Here is a 23,779-nt window from a genome sequence, read left to right as displayed (position 1 = left end):
AAGGTAAGACAAAGGGGAAATGGTACAAATAGGGAACAAATGTAGATTCCAAGAGCACACTATCAGTGTACTTAGTTTGAGATTACCTAAAAGTCTCATCCAGACACCAATACAAGATCCTACTAAGAGGAATACACTCAAATGTTAAGTAAATCATATGTTAAAAAATATAAAAACAACAGTACATAACAGAGAGATCATTTACAAGGAAACAAATATCTCCCAAAACAATGGTTATACATTCAACTGTCTCCCTCCCAGCCAAGGACTCCGGCCAGGGTCAGGACAAAACTTAGTAATCTCATTCCAAGACAAAGTCAGAGAGCAATTGGAAAACAGATACAGGGGAATAGAAGACAGAGAAAGTACCACCCTGTCCAATATGGGGGGTCGGGAACCCCACCCAGGAAAGCTGATTTGAATTGAATAAATATAGCATACATTAAATCACAGTCACTTATTCTAGAGAAAAATATTGAAAACTTCAGCATTTAATACCTTTGACTAGAAGATGGCCTCCATTCAGTGGCCCGGCCACTCATCTGGCCGCTATAACTGTAGGACAAGATCATATCCTCCTCATCCTGTAGGTTACCATCATCAACACGGACGTCATCCAAGGGAATCGTCTCTCCAAGACTGGAATCGGGTCGCCACGACCTTGGCGCCATTTGGTACACTGGTGAAAAATGTGCATTCAAAATAGTAAAAATAATTGAATAAACTATTTAAAAAATACCTACATAACATGAATGAATCCTACTAAAATTCTTATTCGAACAAATAAAACAATATTAATGTAAGAAGTCATTTTAGAAGAATAATTCAGTTTTTCTGTTAATTTCATAATCAATCTTGTTAATTATTAATTATCTATTTATTCATTCTCGTATATCTCTCTCTCTCTCTCTCTCTCTCTCTCTCTCTCTCTCTCTCTCTCTCTCTCTCTAAAAGAAACACAATATCCCATTATTCCAATAGTTCAGTGCTAGAGCATTTGCCAGACACACAAAGGGACTGGAATTGATTCCTAGTACAACCAAGATTTTTTTCAAAATACAAGAAATAAACCATCCCCCCAAAAAAATCGTCCTCCCTCGACAGATGATCAAACCTAAAACCTCCTGATTGCCTTTCAGAGATACTACCATTACACTACAGAGGTTACCCAGAGGGTGGTGTAATGGTAGCATAACCTAGAGGGTAATCAGGTGGTCTGAAGTTTGATCCCCAGTCGAGGAATACTGAATTTTCAAGGATGTTTTTTGTTTTTTCCATGTATTTTTCTTTCTTGCTTTGTATGACAATGTTTTCATACACACTAATGTAAAAGTGCTCAAAAGCCCCAAGCAAACACCATACTTAACACGTAGGCTGAGACATCACACTTCTAAGGCATGTTTGGTGGGTTATCTCATATTTCAACTAGGAATGCTTGGGTGATAACATCTTCAAAAAAAAAAAAAAAGCTGAAAAAAAGCATTCCACACACTATTTCAGATCGTTACTTTACATCAGTGCCTGCTCCCTAATTTCTCGATTTGATAATATATTTAATATAAACTCACAGCGATTGCTGACTTTGATGGCTTCCCTCTCTCCCCTGGCACTTTTCAATGCAGCTTGTCCACTCCTGCTCTTAGGACGTTGTTGAGTTGACGACGTTGAGGAAGAGTATTTTCTTGGGGTGATTGTCCTTTCTTCATTGGATTTGGACTGATCTGTCAGATTGGCGATGTCTACACCAGCTAGAAAGAATCCCTCCAAGGGAGACTGGTAGGTCAAGGCCGTTTGTGAGTTGACGTCATCATTGGCAAGATTGGCAATGTCACTCAGAGCTTTACTGGGAGTTTTGGTTAGTAATCCTTCAGCCATCCTGAAGTTAGTAAGTTATTTATGAAAAAAAAAAGATTGAAATAATAATAATAACAATAATAATAATAATAATAATAATAATAATAATAATAATAATAATAATAATAGTAATAATAATAATAATAATAATAATAATAATAATAATAATAATAATAATAATAATAATAATAATAACAATAATAATAATAATAATAACAATAATAATAATAATAATAATAATAATAATAATAATAATAATAATAATAATAATAATAATAATAATAATAATAAAATAATAATAATAATAATAATAATAATAATAATAATAATAATAATAATAATATAATAATAATAATAATAATAATAATAATAATAAATAAAAACTTGATCTTTTATATAGCGCAATATCAACTTAACATACTCAAAGCGCTTTACACAAAGTCTCTAGCCTACAGCAACATTTAACGTGTAGGACGAGACGTGAAGCCTTGAAATATTTTTGCTAAAATCTTCTTCTTCTTCTTCTAGGTTCCATGCCTGGTCCAGGCTTCGGATACTGCATGAATTATCTCTCTCCATTCCTCCCTGTCTCTTGCTTTTTCAAACAGCTCTTGGATTGTTAGGTTGGTGAAGCCCTTCAGTTGGTCTATGAGTGTTTTTCTTTGTCTCCCCCGGGCGCGTTTACCAGGTATTTTTCCACAACTTGCCAGGTATTCATTCTTATCTTTCCTTACTATGTGTCCGAAAAAGGATAGTTGTCGATCCACTATTAAGGGCATTAGTTTCCTTTGTTGGTATGTTTGTTTTAGCACTTCTTCGTTCGTTTTGTGTGCAGTATACAATATTCTCTGCATCCTTCTCAAGCACCACATTTCAAAAGCTTCAATGTTCTTTTGTGTTTCTGCATTTGTAGTCCAGCTTTCACATCCGTATAACAAGATTGGCCACACGTAGCACTTCAAGACTCGGAATCTAATCCCGAACGACATCTGTTTGTTTTTCAAAATGTTTCCCAGGTCCATGAAGGCCTGTTTGGCTTGAGTTATTCTTGCTCGTATGTCTCGGTTACATCTTCCATCTGTTGTCACTATTGAACCTAGGTATTTAAAACTTTCTACGTTGGTAAGTTGCTCGCCGTGAATCGTTATATTGCAGGTGTTGTTGTTTTCTGGGTTTTTCTGTATTACCATGCATTCCGTTTTGGTGATATTCACTTCCATTCCCTTGGCTTCACTATCTACTACCACTTTGTCAACAATCTTTTCAAGTTGGATTTCTGCTGTTGCAATGAGTACCGTATCGTCTGCGTATCTTATATTATTTATGTTGTGACCTCCTACTTTTATTCCCTCCATATTATTTATGCCCCTCATGATTGTTTCTTGGTATAGATTAAACAGATCTGGTGAGGCAACACACCCTTGACGGACTCCTTTCTTAATAGGAATGGAATTTCCTATAGAGTTTCCGATTTTGATAGATGCCTGCTGGGTGTAGTATAATGTTTGCATGAGTCTGAGGTCTTTCTCATCAGCGCCAATGGAGTGCAGTTGTTTTAGTATTTCTTCGTGGCGTACTCTATCAAAAGCTTTTTTGTAGTCGACAAAACAGAGGTATAGTGGGGTCTGAACCTGTATAGCTCTTTCACTTAAAACACGGAGGAGGTATATTGCGTTCCTTGTCCCTCTGTCAGGTTGGAATCCATATTGTTCTTCTGCGAGCTAAAATCTAGAGGTGTCTAAATAAGTCAATAAACAGTATAGTAAAATAAAGGGAGTAAAAGTGACTCTTAAAAAAGATACAACACAAAGTAAACGACGTTTCTACCTTTGGCCTTTTTCAGGTACACAAGAAAAAGAAATATGTTATATTACATTGGCATTAAATTTCCTTTTCTTGTTTACCTGAAGAAGGCCAAAGGCTGAAACGCGTTTTCTTTGTGTTGTATCTTTTACAAGAGTCATTTCATTTTTATTCCCTTTATTTTAATATTTTTTGCTATTACCCTACAATAAAATTAGGCATTCCTCTATTACATTGTGCACACAAAAGTGTGGCTTTAGGACAGATTCTGAGGATTAACTAGTTCTATTCCCACTATTGGAAAATTTTGAATTTTACATGCATTACAATGAAATTCTAAAAGGCTTCATCTGACAATAAAATTGCTCAACAATTATGTACAAAAGAGTGGGTGATGCTTATATACATCCAACAGCTCAATTGGTAGAGCACTCGCTTCACATGCAAAGGGACTGAGATTGATCCCGGGTGCAGTCAAGATTTTTTTCTGACCCCCCCCCCCCCCCCTGTCCACCCAGCAGTGATTGGGTAGCTGGGTCTCTTAGATCTGGTGGAAAGTACTTTGCGGTAGACTAATGTCCTATTCAAAGGGTAGCAAGCAATTGCTATTGTCCGTTTCATGTATTAGAAACTGGATAAACTCTGGCTTCATGGGTTGAATGGCTCTGAAAGACTATTTTATTTACAAAAAATAATCTTAAAATCAATTTTTCTCAATTTGAAGAAATGTGGAGAGAGAACCAGTTAATCTTCAGCCCACGAATTATGTCCTCTGGAGTTAGAAATTGACACCAAGAATGTAAAACGGTAACTATTCTAATATATCACAGTAACAAAAACCACAAACAACTTACATCATTCTTGATGCAGCCCGGCTCTGTGCTCTGGATACGGGACGAGATTTACTGGAAGTTTTGGGACGAGCTGAACCAGGTCTTGATTTGGATTTGCTGGATTTTGGACGAGTTGTCGCTGCGTTCTCGTCGGTACAAACTGGTGAAAGCATTCTGGCTGATTCATCTTCAGGTGGCGTGGAATCCTTTCTCTGTTGTTGCTGCTTTTTGTTAGAGGATCGATTCAAATTTTCTTCTTGTACCATGACTGAGGAAGGGCGTGGAGTGGTTGTTGTTGAATCACCCCACGATGAATAGAAATTCTCATCATGAGGGGTTTGTTGTGGAGGAGGCGGTGACCGGGCAGGATACATGTCTTCTATGGAATATTTGGCATTCGGCTTGGAGGATGTGAATTTTTCAGGTGATGCTGGTTGACTTTTTAATGCTTCATATTCCATTGCTGACTTCAGTGCACTGGATCTTGCTGAAAGTTCTCTGTGTACCATAAAGATATTTATGAAGAAGATTATATTTTCTTAAAACATTTGCAGCATTATAAAATAAGACGCTTATCAAAATTGATTTTGAAAATTGAGTGAAAAAAATATTGTTTATTGAGCATGAAATCTTTGAAAAAGGAATGAGATAATTTTCAAAAATTATTGCTGGAAATGAGATTCAGACAGGTAAAACATTGAATACATAAGGTTTTAGTCTCAGACATCTTGCTGAAAGTTCTCTGTGTATTATAAAAAGAAGCTATTTTCTTAAAATATTTGCAGCATTATAAAATATGATGCATATCAGAATTGGTTTTTAAATAGAGAGAGAAAAAAATTTTGTGTAGCTATGTGGTCTTGTGGTATGACACTCGCTTTCGGATCGAAAGGTCCTGGGTTTGAGTCTCGCTCAGCGCATTGTTGAGTCCTTGGAAAAGACTCTTTACTTACATTCTCTCACTGTACTCAGGTGCAAAATGAGTAACTGGCTGTCAACAGCGTTGTCTCTGTTGGAAAATTTGTAGTATCGCCTGACAGTAGTATCTCTTTCTACATGCTACATGTTGATGTTGGTCAGGGACCCTTTGTAAAGCGCTTTGAGCACTTTAGGAGAATAATGCGCTATATAAAAGCTCTAGTTTAAGCATGAAATCTTTGAATAAGAATGTGAGAATTTTTTCAAAAATCACTATTTGAAAATGAGATTCAGAGAGGCAAAGCATTGAATACATCAAAGTTTTAGTCTCAGACCTATGAAAATAAAGGTGAGTCGCTTTAATCTGCGTCATCAGGTACCACAAAAAAAAAAGAGTAATATATAACGAAAGCTTTTAAAAATTCTTCTTGGGCATTTTCTTTTTTTTTGGCGAGATGAATTTGTGCATGCATATCTCATTACAATTCTGAATACTCTACTTTTCTTTAATTCAATTTTCATTTCTATCATTTTCATGTTTTAAGCTGAGCTCAGCTTTTAAGAATAGCAAGTGGTTTCTTTAGTTGGCATTCTAAAGTTGTCAAGTATGAGTTAGATAAAAGTCAACGAACAGTCTCAATTTACGCTTATTGGAAATTATTGAATTTTTAAAATACTGATGTGTCTTTCTTCATACAAATGTGGTATCTTGAATGTAACAAACTGACATTCTGCTAACATGCTAAAACTTGCCATTCACAGAATGTTAAAACCTTTTTTTTGCTATTGAGTCAAGAGCGATGACTCAATGAATAATTTGATTTAAATCTTCCCAGATTTAAGTTTTAGCACAAACGCAATATTAAGAGAAAAACAAAAAGAGAAAATTCCAGATCCTACCTTTTCTTCCTGTCCTCGATTGCCCATGACTCATAAGGACTGACTTCCTCTGTGACGTAAGATGATGACGAATTGGCAGTGGGGGATGCTCCGTAAGAGTTTGGCTGGAAAAAATAAATAAAAGCAATTAACTCTGTTATCACAATGTATTTTAATAGTAATGCTTGAATAACTACAAAAGATGTCTAACTTCTACATCATGGCACAAGACCGAAGAGCTAGAGCTCAGGTGGCCGCTGGTTCGGATAAGTAAGTAAGTAATAGTAATGCTTATATCCAAATTTCCTGAATTTTGTGACTTTGTAAATTTGTAAATTATCTAAAAAACAAACAATTCTAGTTGACTCGAAAATAATTCATAAGTTTTTGCATGTATTTCTGCAACAGGACCTACACCTTTATCTTTCACCAAAAAGGTTAAAAATTAAATCATATAAAGTGGTGCAATTGTTTTTGTTGCTTTTTAGAGCAAATGTTTTATTGAGGCAAACCTCTAAAATAAGGCACAAATACAAAAATAAATATACAAATTTTTTTTCTTAATGAGAATCGGCTAAAAATATAAGGGATAAAAAAGCGAATTACTTTGATTTAAACCAAAAGACACATTAAGATGCCAATAGTAACAATAGTCGTAAGGGCTCACCGTGTTAGTGACATCCACGACAGAGAAATCAGACCTGGGTGTGTTCACACTCGACCCTTCAGTGGACATGACAGCCTCATACAAAGCTTGAAAATCAACTCTCTCTCCATCATCTGTGAGAAAGAAACATAGGCCGTTATGAGAGTTGTAGCACATTTATTCTTTATTTTTTAAAAAAGGGTTGAGGGTTAACATTGTTCCGATGTTACATTTTTTGACAACAAGTACAGAATTACGGGTAAATCTAAAAATTATAGAACTATTTTTTACAGATTGATATACAAGTAACTTGCAAACCTTTTTAAATTGTGAAATTGCAATGAATAAAAAGCGCTAAACAAAAATTAATATAGCAGCTTCAAAATAGAACAAAATACCAGATTTAGTAATGTATTTATATTTTCCTTGTTTTTTCTTGTTTTTTTTGTTGGTGGCTGAAGAAGGATTTTGAGTCTGAAACATTCCGTGTTTGGCATTTTGTTATTTTCTGAAGCTGTTCTATTCATTTTGTTTATTACTTTTTTACAGTCCACAACTTTTAGCAGCTTTGTATCATAATGAATAAAAAGAACACATTTATTTACCTATGAAAGACTGTTCTCTGAAACCACTCTGTACATTTTCATTGTAGCCTCTATGACTTCTTCGAGGCAAAGGGGAGGCAACTCCATCTCGATGATGTGAAGCTCGATCCCTTTGTTGAGTGTATCTTGAAGCTGATGACAACTCGGAGCGGTGACTCAATCTTGAACTCGATTCTGATTGGTCCGTGAGTCTTGGTGTGGTGGTCTCATCTAATTCTGTCCGCCGATGTTTTTTCAACATCAGTTTTTCAACATAACTCAGAGAGCCTGTGAATTTAATGTCCGGAACTTTTGCTTCCTCGGTTGTTCCAGTAGAACTATCCATGCTTACAACTGGGGGATAGAAAAGGATAATTAGATCAAGTAAACATAACATATCAAAATGAAGAAGACAATGACTGCTGGATCTTATCAATACAATAATAATAATAATAATAATAATAATAATAATAATAATAATAATAATAATAATAATAATAAAATGACACTTGAGTGCTTTCTATGAACTAAACATTTCAAAGCGCTTTACAGATGATGAATTGCATTACGAACACAGGTAGTCAAAACCAAAAAAAAAAAAAAAACAAAAAAAATAGATTACTATTGCAATGCTTCTTGAGGTTTAAATCTATTGCCAGAACCAACCTGGATCCTTAACAGGGGAGGCAATTGGCCTAGAATTCCTTCTGGCACTTTGTTGTGGAGACTCGGTTTCATCTCCTTGTCTCCACGCCATCAAGGCCTGCTGGAAGGAAGCGGCGCTTTGCGATTCGTCGTAATCTCCTTGCAGTAACGAGGCACTGTCCCCTTGGCGTGGGGTTGTGTGGGAGGATCTAGGCCCAGAGGCTTCTGAACCATCCACGGGGTAAGTAGGCTGTAGAAATGATATAGTAATTTTATGAAAGAACAGTGAGATAGGCTAAAATAATAACATGCTTTTTGTGTAATGGGGGAGACCTGGTTTGAGTCTTGACTCTGCATTAAAAAAAAAAATGTATTTACTTATTATTATGGCTAGAGGCAAACAGTTCAGTTGGTAGAGCGCTTGCTTTACATGCAAAGGGATGGAAATCAATCCCGGATACAGTCGAGATTTTTTTCTGCCCCCCCCCCCTGTCCACCTAGCAGTGATTGGGTAGCTGAGTCTCTTAGATCTAGTGGAAAGTACTTTGCGATAGACTAACATCCTATCCAAAGTGTAGCAAGCTCTCACCCAAACTGTCTTGGTCACCCAAATTGGTCTTGGTCACCCAAACTGGTCTTGGTCACCACAACTAGTCTTAGTCACCCAAACTGTCTTGGTCACCCAAACTGTCTTGATCACCCAAATTGGTCTTGGTTACCCAAACTGGTCTTGGTCACCCAAACTGGTCTTGGTCACCCAAACTGTCTTGGTCACCCCAACTGTCTTGGTCACCCCAACTGTCTTGGTCACCCAAATTGGTCTTGGTCACCCAAACTGTCTTGGTCACCCAAACTGTCTTGGTCACCCAAACTGTCTTGGTCACCCAAACTGTCTTGGTCACCCAAATTGGTCTTGGTCACCCAAACTGGTCTTGGTCACCCAAACTGTCTTGGTCACCCAAACTGGCCTTGGTCACCACAACTGGTCTTGGTCACCCAAACTGTCTTGGTCATCCAAACTGGTCTTGGTCACCCAAACTGTCTTGGTCACCCAAACTGTCTTGGTCACCCAAACTGTCTTGGTCACCCAAACTGTCTTGGTCACCCAAACTGGTCTTGGTCACCCAAACTGTCTTGGTCACCCAAACTGTCTTGGTCACCCAAACTGGTCTTGGTCACCCAAACTGGTCTTGGTCACCCAAACTGTCTTGGTCACCCAAACTGTCTTGGTCACCCAAACTGGTCTTGGTCACCCAAACTGGTCTTGGTCACCACAACTGGTCTTGGTCACCCAAACTGTCTTGGTCACCCAAACTGTCTTGGTCACCCAAACTGGTCTTGGTCACCCAAACTGGTCTTGGTCACCCAAACTGGTCTTGGTCACCCAAACTGTCTTGGTCAACCTTTTCCAGGGTACAGCAGATAACTATTCATACCTTTGAATATGACACCACACTGCCACTGGCTTGACTTCCCCTACAGAGAGATAGGAGAAATGGTTCACATCAATGCTTGCAATCACAAATATATCTAGCTTTTCTATCTTTTTAAATGAAAAAACAAAACAACAAAACAACACACCCCCTCCCCAACAAAAAACAAAACAACAAAAAAAAAAAACAAAAAAAAACTTGAGATTTCATATAGCGCTCAAAAGTACTTTAGAAAGGGATTCCCAGCCAACAGCAACATTTAACATGGCACCTGTTAGACGACGCTTCAATTTTTTTTTGTTGGACACAGACAACGCTGTTAACTACCAGGTAGGCTACTCATTTTTCACCTGGGTACAGTGAGAAAATGTGAGTAAAGAGTCTCTCCCAAGGACTCAACTATGCGCCACTCAGAGAGGGACTCGAACCCAGGACCTTTCCAATCCAAAGGCGAGTGTCATACCATAAGACCACAAGAAGGAGATGTTACAATCACAAACCATAATAAATGTTAAGAACAATCAGGTTGATAATGTTAAAATTCTAACGTTTAACTTCACCAGCTTTTCAAAACATTGATTGCTATTTCTGAAATGCAACCAGCTATGCCTTTAATTAAAACTTTTTATTCATGCTTTGAATGAAAATTATTAGCTACCGTTTCCACAAGCTATTAACTATACACTTCACCAGCAGAGCACTTAACTATTCTTAACATTAAAATTATCAAAATCTTATGGCAAGACTTTGGAAATCAACCAGCAATAAATTTAACTGGGGTTGAGGTGGCCAGTAGCTAGATGTGTAACAATGATTATACAACTCTCATCCTGGCATTGTGCCCTCGGGTAAGGCCATTTATATACCTTACCCTGCTTGACTTAGCTGTAAGAATATAACTAGCTATACTAGTATAAAAAAGGATGCCTATCTGGTGATTTGATCTCTACGAAATGGAAAGTTGGTTCTATATTGCCTTCTAGAGGAATAAATGAAGCATGGCAAATCAATGGAGATCCACTATAGTTTCTTTTACAAGAAATTTGGTCTCACATTTAAAAAGCTAATTATTTATGCATGATTTAATATTATCCTTGTCAAATTTGAGTTCTCATTGGATCCAAGATTACGTGTATTCCCTGTGACTAACAGAAAGGACACATTGTGATAAATAACAAGATGAAGATAGTGCCATACCTTGGAGATGCGGCGCCTACAGCAGGTCGTGGACTGGGAGACATGCAGACTCGGCCGCCTGTTGCCTGCAATGGTTAGAGAGAGATAGAGAAGTAAGAACATATCTCAATAGTCCCTCTTTATCTTTCTGAATTTATAAACCTTAAGCCTCAAATCAGAAGCCCTTGATCATTACACGACACCACTTTATTATCTGTACCAAAAAAGTAAGTTAAAATTTTTTGGTGATTGCTCTTTTTAATGTTTTGGCCCCAAATTCTGGAATATCCTATTTCAACTCATTAGAGAAGTCGAGAATGTCTCAAACTTCAATCTACTTTAAAAGCCCACTTTTTCAAAATTCAATTTACACCATGCTGATTGTAATGTTTGTATACTATTATTTAAGCAATTTGTATTTTGCTTCAATGTTTCATTTTTACTTTTCCTATGTCCATAACGTAATTAATTATCTGTAAAGCGCTCAACAAGTGTATTATTATTATAATTATCATTATAATTATTATTATTATTATAATAATAATAATAATAATAATAATAATAATTATTATTATTATTATTATTATTATTATTATTATTATTATTATTATTATTATTATTATTATTATTATTATTATTATTATTATTATTATTATTATTATTATTATTATCTGTTCAATCAAAGTTCACTCTTTAAAGTTAAAAATCTGTCTGCTCAACTGAGAGCAACAATATTTACGATTAGACAAATAAATAAATAACCCCAATGATTTTATAATTTACAAAGCCACGAAAGGATCCAAAAGATTTATCTAGGTAATGTGTTGTTACGATTGGTGTTGAAAATTGACACACCCAGCAGGTACTTCAACAGAATAGGAAGACTAGACTTACACTGATAGGACAACTCCTGTGTTGTTTGAGAGCTCCTTTAAGATGAAAAGCAGCAAAGCATCCAGCACAATAAATTTCTGAACATTGCACACAACTCTGGATTTGTAAAAAAATTTTACAAAATGGAAATAATAGTACAGATTAAATATGGGCATAAAATGTTCAGTACAAATTTTCATTATCTCCATATTAGTTTACCAAATGACCACCTATTAAGCTACGTTTTGTTTTTATTATTATTATTATTATTATTAATCACTCATTGCTACAGCCGCTCGGACTTAATTTTTAGTACAATTTATACTATTTTTAATATAAAAAAAATAAAAATTCAAGAACATATAAACATGCATATCATAGATTTTTAAAAGTTGGGTGCTAAACGTATACAATGGTTTTTCCAATTCTTATTCTTTATATTCAAGATTACTAACATCTTATGTAATTAACCCGCATTCAAAGTCCACACTAAATTATATAAATGGTTTAATTTATGGGTCAGTTTAAAAAGAGCTCTAGACAGGCACCTTGTTTAAAGTGGGATAACTCTTTAAAAAAGGGCACCCAATGATGAGCAGGTTTTTATTTTCACAATGAAAAACAGTTGCCTTTTATTCTCACAGTGTTTTTTATTATTATTATTATTATTATTATTATTATTATTATTATTATTATTATTATTATTATTATTATTATTATTATTATTATTATTATTACTATTATTATTATTATTATTATTATTATTATTATTATTATTATTATTATTATTATTATTATTATTATTATAAAATTTTTTTTCTTTATTCTTAGATCAACTCACCAAAGTAGCAGAGCGTTCCTCACACTGTCCACATTTGGGACCTTTCTGTTTGTCCCGAGGTGTGGATCCACTGGTCAGTTTTCTCTGTGCGATGTACTTGACTGTACCAGGCTGACTACTTCTCTTGGGAACCTCTGTTGGAAGGAAGGGGGGGGGGGGGGGATTACAATAATAATATAATGCTGATTTTTAAAAAGTCTATTTAATTATCTATCTACTGATTTACTGACTTTTCTACCTATTTATTTACTCATTCATGTTTTTATTTATTCATCTATCTTTTCATTCATTATTCATTAATTTTTATTTTTTATGTTAAAGAATGTTTTCTTCTTCTTCTTCTTCTTCTTCTTCTTCTTCTTCTTCTTCTTCTTCTTCTTCTTCTTCTTCTTCTTCTTCTTCTTCTTCTTCTTCTTCTTCTTCTTCCACTCCTTCATTTTCTTCTCCTCCACCTCATCGATCTATATCAAATGTTTTGATTGAATCAATCAAATTAAATATATATTACTGTATAAAACAAAACAAATTTAATAAATATAATTTTAAAAAACCAGTCCTCGCATGTAAAGATATAATAATAATTAAAACAAAACAAATCAAAACAAGCAAAACGATATCATCTTTTCCAGACAATGGAGGTTTGTCAAGCATTTTCAATGATCTCAACAGTTTTAAATGAAGAGAAAGATAAAGTGAGTAAATGTGACTCATATATAAGGGAACAAACGACATTTCGACCTTTGGCCTTCTTCACGTAAACAAGAAATATGTTATACGTATTAGATTGTCATAATACTATGACAATCTAATACATATAACATATTTCATGTTTACTTGAAGAAGGCCAAAGGCCGAAACGTCATTTGTGTTGTGTTGTTCCCTTATATATGGCTCAATTAGGCACCTCTAGTTATTGTTTTAAATGCAGTGATAGAGATACCAAACTAATTAATCCAACTCACCAATAGGTTCATCTTGCAGAATTTTGATTTTCTTCTTTTTCCCTTCTTTGGCCGGTTTTTCCACCTTAGACTGTAGCACCTCTGATGCGTAACTTGTCAATGAGCCGGTGTTGGTTTGGCCACGACCCCAAAATCCGCCACCCTGTCTCCTGTTGGAAATGAAATATAAACAAGAATGAAGGAATGAATATGGCTGCGTGTACTGTATCTATGGACGCTTGCTGTGAATGCGTGTGTTACTTTGATGTGTTCGTCTGTTTCTAGTAAAAAAATTTTAAAAAAATATTAATAATAATACTTGACTTAGACTGACTTAGATGCCTTTTGCGTCTCGACCGAAAGATCGGGTCGCCTTGGCTGTTTCCAGTATTTCCTGTGTGAGGTGTCTCCAATGTTGCCGGTCCTCTGCTAGGGTTCTCAGATTTTCAAGGTCCCCTGCCGTTATGAGACTAATGCTTTGTCCAAGTGTTGTGAGGTTTTTGTTTAGGATCACAGGGAGTGTTGTGATCGGTCTTCCTCTGAAAAGGTTCCCGTGTTTTTGGAAGTATCCCGACATGGCTTGGTTAGCTGGTATGTTTTTGTCCCTGCGTAGTATGTGACCGAAAAGTTGCCATCGTTGTTGTAAAATGTCAAGGGAGATTGGTCTTTCTTTTGTGATCTTATAGAGTGATTCATTTGAGATCTTTTTTGGGTATTTGATGTCCAGTACCCTTCTTAGCTGTGTGCGATGGAAGGCATCCAGATGTTCTTCTTCGGATTTTGTCAACGCCCAAGTGCCGCAGTTATACAGAAGTACCGGTTTTACAAGAGCACGGTACAGTTTCAGTTTGGTTTTTCTCTTTATTTTGTCACCTCTAATCCATACATTGGTGAGTTTACTGAGTGCGGCGTTTGATAGCTGTTTTCTTCTTTGTACATCCTCGGTGTCTCCAATTAGTGAGCCGACTTTCTTTGTTCTTTTCCATTCCTCTTTGTTCCTCGATATTGTTGTAAATTCGGTTTTATTGGCATTGACTTGGAGGTTATATTTCATGAGGGTATTTTGTATGATGTCTATATTTGCTGGTGTTGATCCAATAAAATCGACATCATCTGCATAGGCGATTTCTCTAGGGATTGCATTCTCAATATGAGTCGTTGGTTTTGGAATGACTTTTTGAACTTCTTTCAGAGCGTGTTCTAAGTATATTGTGAACAGAATCGGGCTCAGACTATCTCCTTGGGGGTCCCGATGTTACTTTCGAACTGCGTCTGTTTTGTGGCCCCGTATATCCTTGGTTGTATCTTTGTGTTGCTGAGGAGAAATCGGATTATTCGGAGCTCGTCTTCGTCAACTATGTCTGTTAATATCTCCAAAAGTTTTCCTCTGTCGATCGTATCAAAGGCTGCGGACATATCGATTCTGGTTATTGTTATGGATATGTTTTCTTTGAGTGCCTTTGCTGCCAACCATTTATGTGTCCATACAACGTCCGATGTGCTTCGGTCTTGGCGAAACCCGCTTTGGCTATGTGATAGATATTTTTCTATTTTCGGTCTAATTCTGTTGAGGACAATAGTTGACAGTGTTTTTCTTATGGTATTCAGTAATGTTATTGGGCGCAGGTTGTTTACGGGTCCTTTCGTTTTTCCTGGTTTTTGTATTGTAATAATAATAATGATAATAATATCAAATATAAAAGAAACAAGAAAGACAAAATACCTTGTTGATAGGCATTAAACTGACTATAATTACTCACTACCCTTTTGACATAAAACTGGCCAATAAAAAAGTACTTTCCACGACATCTATCAAACCCAGCTGCCCAATCTGAGCTGGGTGGACAGAGGAGTCTAAGTAATATAACGCGATACCAAACACTCTTTTCAAATCACACCTTATATAGTTTACATCCCAAATAATTTCCATATTTTACAACAGCCTTACTCTCGTTCCTCTTTCTCTCGACTCATGGCAGTTTTCAACTCCTTCAGTCTATCTTCCATCTTTCGACTTTCATCCTCTAGCTTCTTGGTCTGCTCTCGAGTGTGACGCATATTCCTGTTGTGAAATAAATACAAAAAAACTTAGCTTTTTTTTCTTTTTTAATAAAAATTGGTCGAGTATGATTTCAATACAAGAAATTGATGGTGGCGTTTGAATAAAACTTTAATTGTATGGTGATCCCATCACATTTATTCCTAAAAATTAGCTCAAATGTTTCTCTATTATTCCTATTTTTTCAAAAAGTGAAAAACAAATGGCTGTTACAGAAGCAAAGATACGAATTTTGAAAACAGAATTTAAAATATTCTATCTCAGCCATTAAAATTGCATCAGATTAGTTTGGAGAATGAACTTATAAATGTGATGTAGGTAGGACAGTGAAGGCTAAAATCTGCACAATACACATCGTGTAAGAGTATGAGTGTCAAGCAATAATGTGTGCTTGAAATGTACACACCTTATACTAATAGTTGCATATGATTTTAGTTGATACAGTACTTGCTGCATTCTTCTAGCACACCAAATTACATAACACTCAGCAATACGGCACAGTGGAACTGAGCAACTGAATCTTATCTATACAGTTATCTTATCCTTCCATGCGCATCGGGTGTCAGCACGCTCAGATTCTAGCATGCTTTTTAACTTCTCCAGAGAGTACTGTATGATGTAACAACACTGGCTGGCAGCTTTTTCCTAAGTGTATGGAGGGGTTAACTGTCTACAAATAGGTTTTGTATCAACCAAACTCTAGCAGCATCACTTTTACTGGTCTATTGGTAAAAGTAAAGAAACGCCATGTTTAGTTAGAGAAAAATCAAAACCTGTTAAGGTTTATAGAGATTAAATACGTGTAATATAAATGTACACGTCCGAAGCATCAAAGCACTTAAAAAGTGAGTTTTTATAAAGCACAATATCCACTAAACGTGCTCAAAGTGCTTTACAAATAATAATATGATAATAATTCTGAACTTGACTAAGATATGGGAAGGAATGCGTTTGACACTGACACAATCCTAAGTTTGGTTTATATACAGATACTGATTATATCACAGTCTTAGGTTGAGGGAATAGAAAAGAGATGCAAATACAATCTCCCTATCTAGGTTTTAAACAGTAGTATGAAGGTGAAAAATTTGGAAGCAGGCACGATTGTAGGATAACATTCTGAAGCAATGTATGAAAACAAGTATTAAAAAAAAAAAAAACAAGAATAAATCTTCCCAAAAATATCAGGCTGCCTAGTTTGGGGAGCAGTGGGGCAGAGAACTCGTGACATATATACCTTCCTCTTTTCCAGTTCAAAACTTATTGAAAGAGTGTAACCAGTCCTCAGGAAAATGTAAAAAAAATGAATAGGTGATATATTGAATCATAATGTGTCATAACTATTTTAGTAGCAGGATGTATAGGCAGACTTTTGTGATCACAGGGATGTAAAAGAGTGAGGATAGATGATCTTTATTGACGACCAGAATTTATTTAAGCTAGAAAAAAAATATGCCATCATTCTGAAACCAGAAGATCAGTTGCACATTGGAACCAGTATTTTTGGCATCACACTTTTTCCCCCAATTCAATCAGGTTTATTTTGGGAATGATTTTTTCTTGTACTTTGTTTTGTGTACTATTTCATACACATTAAAAAAAAAAATAATGATGACGTGCATATCAATTAAAATTTAATGTTTAAATTAGATGAATGTTGTTGACTCAATATCAAAACATCATTATGTACATTATTAATTTTGCCACTATATTGTTGGAAATGATTCTACAAATATTTGTATCGAGAAAAACATTCAATAAAGGTCATATCTTCAAATTTTGTGTCTTTTATTAGAACTATATTTGAGAGGATCATATCTAAAAAAATGAATTCATGATCAAATTTTGGTGCATATTTAAAGAAAATTTGAAGGGAAAAAAGACCTATTTTTAAAAAACTTTGTGGATTTTTATAACTGAGTACATAGTTTAACAGTGTGTGTTGGATTAAAAATGATCATAAGTTTCCCAAAGAAACAATAATAAATATGAAAGTATAATAATATATATTTAAAAAATCTTAAATAAAAATGAAATAAAGAATACAAGAGGAAGCTAATTTTGAAAAGGTGCATGCTGACAGTATTACAAACCAAAAACAATATTCTATTTAAAAAAAAATAATTAAAGCTGAGAAAAAAAAAAAAAACAAACAAAAAAATTAACAACCAACACAACAAAACCAAATTGAAAGGAAAAGAAAAAAAAACAAACAAAACAAGCAAAAATAAAAATAAAAATAGAAATAAAAAATGCAAAATCTCACATTTAAAAAAAGGAAAACGCCTTATCAACAAAAATCTACGAGCACAAATAAATAAACGTCGGCAAAATACCAAGGATCTTGAATGAATGAAATAAAAGAGGAAACAAAGAATAAGAATAAATTGCATATGAAAATTTAGTAATTGCCTTTAGAGTATAAATGTGTGTGTCCGTTCTAAGCAAGGGATTTAAATGCCATGAATGTGGGTTTTGTAAAAGAAACATGTTGGGGAAAAAAAGATAATATGCAGTACCATGCAATACACAGAAGATGGTTACTTACGTAACAAACTCTCTGTTATTCCGTTAATAACACAAAGGAAAATCTTATAAGTAACTATTCAATGTTGAAATACTTAACAGAAGAAGGAGAAGAAGAAGAAGAAGAAGAAGAAGAAGAAGAAGAAGAAGAAGAAGAAGAAGAAGAAGAAGAAGAAGAAGAAGAAGAAGAAGAAGAAGAAGAAGAAGAAGAAGAAGAAGAAGTAGTGAATAGGAGGAAGGAAAAGAAGAGGAAGGGAAAGAGGAGGAAGAGGAGGAGGAGGAGGAGGAAAAAAAGGAGGAGGTGGATATGAAAAGGCAGGAGGAGACAGAGGATTAAAATACTACAACTATGAGGTAATAAAAGCAGAAATAAATATAAAGACTTTTTGTGTCATAGTTCTTGTTGAAGTTTTAAGGTTGTTAAGATTTAAAATATTACCTTCACAAGCATCTAAAATAGTTTGATTGGTTGTGATTTTGATTTGTACCATTATTATTATTTTTTTCTTTCTTGGCAAAAGGAGAATTAAAATACCAAAGAGCATTGTGCAACAACTGCGATTGATATGAAAGACCTGTCATATCAAACTTACTGAGAGCGTAATTTTAAAGAGACATCGTCTCTTCTGCTTGTTGAATTATTGAAGCTAGACATTCTTGACCTGCATGGAAGAAAAAAAGGATTAAAATGAACAAATTGTATGCAGAGATTTTTCCAAATTATGATTTATTGAATAAGAACCCTAGTAACAAGAACTTATTATTTCCAAACTTTTAATTACTTTTTTTCTGAATCGTTTTTTTTTTTTCTTCGTGTGTGTGTGTGTGTGAGTAGAATTATTTTTTTCTGTAACCGTTCTGTGGTCTCTCTCTCTCTCTCTCTCTCTCTCTCTCTCTCTCTCTCTCTCTCTCTCTCTCTCTCTCTCTCTCTCTCTCTCTCTCTCTCTCTCTCTCTCTCTCTCTCTCTCCCTCTCTCAATATGAAACTTGAGTTATGGTGGAAATAAAAAAGCTCCCATTTCCCAGACAAGAGTGGCTGCAGTAACACCTGACCAAGTAGCACATCAGCTTCTACTGAATGGGAAACCAGCCAAGAAAGCACGAGGCCAACTAAAAGCCCTGAAACGTGAAATGGACAAAGCCCTCAAGGATAGTGAAGATCATCTTGACTCTTTTACCCTGGAGGAGCTACTAGAGGCCTTGTCCCATCTGAAGGCGGGAAAAGCATCTGGACTGGATGGAATCACAACTGAGATGATTCAACACTTTGGACCGAGAACCCTATCCTGGCTATTGGACCTCTTCAATGAATGCGCAAGGACAAACAGGCTGCCAAGTGCATGGAGGAAAGCAAGAGTAGTCGCCCTACTGAAACCGGGAAAGATCCAAAATCCAAGAAAAGCTATCGCCCGATCTCCCTCCTGTGCATCACATACAAGCTATTTGAGCGAATTGTTATGTCCCGCATGTCACCCAGTCTAGACGAACAACTGTCTCCAGACCAGCTGGATTCCGACCAGACGGTCAACATGTGGTCAACTTCTTAACCTTACACAATTCATAGAAGATGGGTTTGAGACAAAACAGGTCACTGGCACAGTCTTCGTCGACCTCACTGCAGCCTATGACACAGTGAATCACAAGATCCTACTCCTCAAAGTGGCTAAAATGATAAAGAATAAGAAAATTGTAAATATCATCCAGTCACTTCTCGAAAACAGGCGCTTCTTTGTTGAAATGGATGGCCGTAAGAGCAGGTGGCGCACCCAGAAGAATGGTCTTCCCCAAGGATCAGTGCTGGCTCCAACACTTTTCAACATATATACAAATGATCAGCCTGAGTTTCCAAAAATCCGCCGATTCATATATGCTGATGACCTATGCCTCGCAACACAGGATGTGTCCTTCCAACCAATCGAGAGCAGACTGACAAATGCCCTAGACACCCTTACAAAGTACTACACTAAAAACTCGCTGAACGCCAACCCAGGGAAAACACAAGTGTGTGCATTTCACCTCAACAACCACCAAGCCCACAAAAACTTAACATCAAGTGGAATGGCCAGACATTAGAGTACAACTACCACCCAGTGTACCTCGGAGTGACGCTTGATCGGACTCTGTCCTTCAGAGAACACGTGAGGAAGACCAAGGCAAAAGTGTCCACGCGAAATGCCCTCCTTGGAAAGCTGGCAAACATGAACTGGGGAACTGACCCTAAAACTCTAAGGACCACAGCATTGGCCCTCAGCTTCTCAACTGCGGAGTACTGCTCAGCTGTATGGGCCCGATCATGCCATGCCTCCAAGCTAGACCCCGAGCTCAACAACGCCTGCCGGATCGTAACGGGCCAGCTGAGAGCAACACCATTACCACTGGTCTACCGTGCAGCAGGAATAGCCCCACCACACATCCGGAGGGAAACTCATGCCCAAATACAAAAATACAAACAGGAAATAGACCAGAGACATCCCCTTTATGACCACAATTGCCCCAAAAGCAGGCTCAAATCAAGGAAAAGCTTCCTCACAATAGAGAGCCTTCACCCAGACCATTCAGCATTCTTCCGCCTGGACAAATGGGTAGAATGGGACAAGACAGCAAACGATGCCCTCCAGCCCCCAACAGAAAAGCTCCCAGCAGGCACAGACCTCAAGAGAAAAGACTGGGTGGCGTTGAACAGAGCTAGAGCAAAGGTGGGAAACACCATCACCAATCTCTTTAAATGGAAAATCTCACCGGGCACTGAATGCCCATGCGGTCACCCCAGACAGACCATGGACCACATCCTGTCCGAATGCTCGCTGGGACCTCACTGCACCAATGCTGACCTGAGGGAATGCAACCAGACTGCCCGGGACTGGCTGACTCACTGGCGCGACAAGATATGATGAATTACTTTTTTTCTGAATCGTTTTTTTTTTTCTTCGTGTGTGTGTGTGTGTGAGTAGAATTATTTTTTTCTGTAACCGTTCTGTGGTCTCTCTCTCTCTCTCTCTCTCCTCTCTCTCTTCTCTCTCTCTCTCTCTCTCCTCTCTCTCTCTCTCTCTCTCTCTCTCTCTCTCTCTCCCTCTCTCAATATGAAACTTGAGTTATGGTGGAAATAAAAAAGCTCCCATTTCTTAAATGCAAAAACCTATAAGTGCTTATATTTCTTATCATTTTAATTCTAAATTCATTTTTCTAGTTCCGATTCATCCCGACACATTACCAGATTGGCGTAATGGGTAACATTTAAATTTGGTAAATATACAGTCGAAAGTTACTTTACGATATGGTCAAATCAATAATTATACATTTTCATAATGCATACCAGCAAATCTTTGCTATTAAGTGCAAATTATCCAACGAAATTGCAAGCTAAAGTATTGTGGTGGAGATAATTTTAGGGTTTGAAGGCTTCTCATTACAAGTAATATTACAAAAATGTGGATTATCAGATTAGTAAATGATTTCACATGACACCATCTCCATTAACGCCCCCCCCCCCCCCCCCCCCCCACTTCTCAACTGGTCTGTAACAAAACTCTGAAATTGTTTCCATTCAGCAGATTCTAAAAATATAAAATACTGGCACCTTGGGGACAACCAGATACCGAAGCTACATCTCGTAAACATGTTTTCAAAATATGGAGACTTAACTTTCATTATATGGAGTTTTTACTAGACTATCTATACTGAAACAACAACGGAGGAGAATACCTTACATATAACTGTGCTACAGGCTACAGTTTGAGTACAAAACTTCAAAATGTTTATCGCATTTTGTAGCACTCATAAACGTTTTTATTATTCTGCCTGTCTTCATAATATTTGTTCTGGAAAACATTATTAAAGTTTATCTTACTACTTAAAAGGATGGTCTAGGGTAGTCTATTTTTAAAAAATAATTATTGAGCGCTTTCGAGCATATTTTTTCACTTGGACAAATGTAGTCTTAACTCCAGATGGCCTACGCGTCCTTCTCCTGCCTGTGACAAGACATAAAATATGCATAAATGCGTTCTCCAAATTTTAAACCCAGACACAAAGTACAAAGTCACACTTACACTTCTTACAGTTACAGCGGGTGGACACCAAAGACGGGGGTTCAAACTTGTGTCACCGTTTTTATTTAAAATTCATCGACATAAAAGCGAGCCTGGTACATTACAACTATGAAAAATGCGCTACAATTAAAAAGTAGAATATTGATAATTTTTAGATTTTGATTTATCATCCCTCAATGATTAATACGATATCGTGCCCCTTCGCCTCCACTGTCACTTTCACTAGCGTTCTCATTCTTATCTCTCCTCATGTCTATTTGACAGGGTATATAATCGGCGCACACAAAAATGCAAACAACATGCGGAGCCTTAATTTGTATATGACTGAAAATGGATTGGTTACTCACACACAATTCTTTAAATCACTAAAAATCCGAATGATCAGCCATGCTCAAGATAGTGGCGATGTTCAATGTTTGTATGTTTGTGTATGTCTGTTGATGGAATCTGCAACTACCGGTGGCGTCCCCAGTGATGGATAAACAATCAATGAATCAACCCGAGTCTCGCGAGACTTCTCGCCTTGTCGCAGAGACATGTTTTCTGTGCCTCGTCGCCGAATGTACCGAATATTGACGAAACTGTCACTCCCATTCCTAAGTATTTATTTATTTATGAAAAAATGTAAGACAATTATACAATCTAAATGTATTTAATTAGTCATACACAAACAGAGAATGAGTAAGTGACACACACACACACACACACGCACAGAGAGAGAGAGAGAGAGAGAGAGAGAGAGAGAGAGAGAGAGAGAGAGAGAGAGAGAGAGAGAGAGAGAGAGAGAGAGAGAGAATTTACCTTTAAAAATTTACTTTAATTTTGTTTTGCTTGGTCGACTGAATTTAACGGTGTTCTATAAAGCATACCACCACCCAAGACTATAGATCAACAATAATGCTATTTTTAATTTAGGGCCACTAAACTTACCAAAAATAAATAAATAAATAAATAAATAAATAAATAAATAAATAAATAAATAAATAAATAAATAAATAAATAAATAAATAAAATACGGACGGGGATAGCCTACTGTAAATTAACAGTTTTCAAATAATATAATTTGTTTTGTCAAGTATATAAATAAAAATGGACAATAGTTTTTCTTGATACTGTTTCGTTCAGAAAACTTACAAGATCGCAACTGAAAGGGTGTGTTAACTGATATTATGCTGTCTTTTTATGTCAAATGTTACGAAAATGAGCATTAGGCACAGCTTCACACAAACACACACACACACACACACACACACACAATATATATATATATATATATATATATATATATATATATCTGCGCGCGCGCGCCTGTGTGTGTGTGTGTGTGTGTATTGATGTTATGCGTCTAGGTAAATAGTAAATAACCACCTGTTCTGTTCTGCTTGCCAGATGAATCACAACATCACACAAAACAATATGTACCCAATTCGTGAGAACTAATCGCCCACTTAGCCATCAAACAACATCAACGCGTCTATTTTGATTTTACCTACAAGTCCCATCCAGGCACAAGCAAGAAATGTACACTTAAATGTTTACAAAGGACTATAGATTAAAAAAAAATATCCCCCCCCCCCCCTCTCTCTCTCTCTCAAAAAAAAAAAAAAAAGAAGAAATTATACAGTATAAATTTAAGTCTTCCTCCTCTTCCCCTTTCCCTACCAGCTAAGAATCTCTGCCAGGATCAGAAAAAAAAATCCTGATATATATTATATCAATA

The 23,779-nt window shown here is 36.2% G+C and overlaps 2 protein-coding genes across 2 annotated transcripts in view; one reads left to right on the top strand and one right to left on the bottom strand.

Annotated features, from left to right (window-relative positions):
• Positions 1 to 9,604, top strand: part of LOC144980571 (uncharacterized) — a 30,968-nt gene extending 21,364 nt beyond the window's left edge. The window contains exons 19-21 of the mRNA XM_078928247.1: positions 4,001 to 4,080; positions 4,488 to 4,683; positions 8,741 to 9,604. Coding sequence (XP_078784373.1) covers positions 4,001 to 4,080; positions 4,488 to 4,683; positions 8,741 to 9,604 — 1,140 coding nt within the window. The remainder of the gene's footprint in view (positions 1 to 4,000; positions 4,081 to 4,487; positions 4,684 to 8,740) is intronic.
• Positions 1 to 22,535, bottom strand: part of LOC144980520 (uncharacterized) — a gene marked incomplete in the record, with an annotated part of 52,258 nt that extends 29,723 nt beyond the window's left edge. Inside the window, 15 exon segments of the mRNA XM_078928171.1 lie at positions 499 to 679; positions 1,569 to 1,876; positions 4,512 to 4,988; positions 6,309 to 6,412; positions 6,955 to 7,067; positions 7,539 to 7,871; positions 8,184 to 8,412; positions 9,599 to 9,638; positions 10,793 to 10,857; positions 11,666 to 11,761; positions 12,486 to 12,619; positions 13,448 to 13,596; positions 15,375 to 15,488; positions 18,605 to 18,673; positions 22,407 to 22,535. Coding sequence (XP_078784297.1) covers positions 499 to 679; positions 1,569 to 1,876; positions 4,512 to 4,988; positions 6,309 to 6,412; positions 6,955 to 7,067; positions 7,539 to 7,871; positions 8,184 to 8,412; positions 9,599 to 9,638; positions 10,793 to 10,857; positions 11,666 to 11,761; positions 12,486 to 12,619; positions 13,448 to 13,596; positions 15,375 to 15,488; positions 18,605 to 18,666 — 2,405 coding nt within the window.
• Between the last annotated feature and the right edge of the window lie 1,244 nt (positions 22,536 to 23,779).

The sequence above is a fragment of the Berghia stephanieae genome, chromosome 10, assembly GCF_034508935.2.
Source record: "Berghia stephanieae isolate SIO BIC M18660-M18661 chromosome 10, UCSD_Bste_1.3, whole genome shotgun sequence".
Lineage (NCBI taxonomy): Eukaryota > Metazoa > Mollusca > Gastropoda > Nudibranchia > Aeolidiidae > Berghia > Berghia stephanieae.
This window is presented reverse-complemented; position numbering and strand designations above follow the sequence as displayed.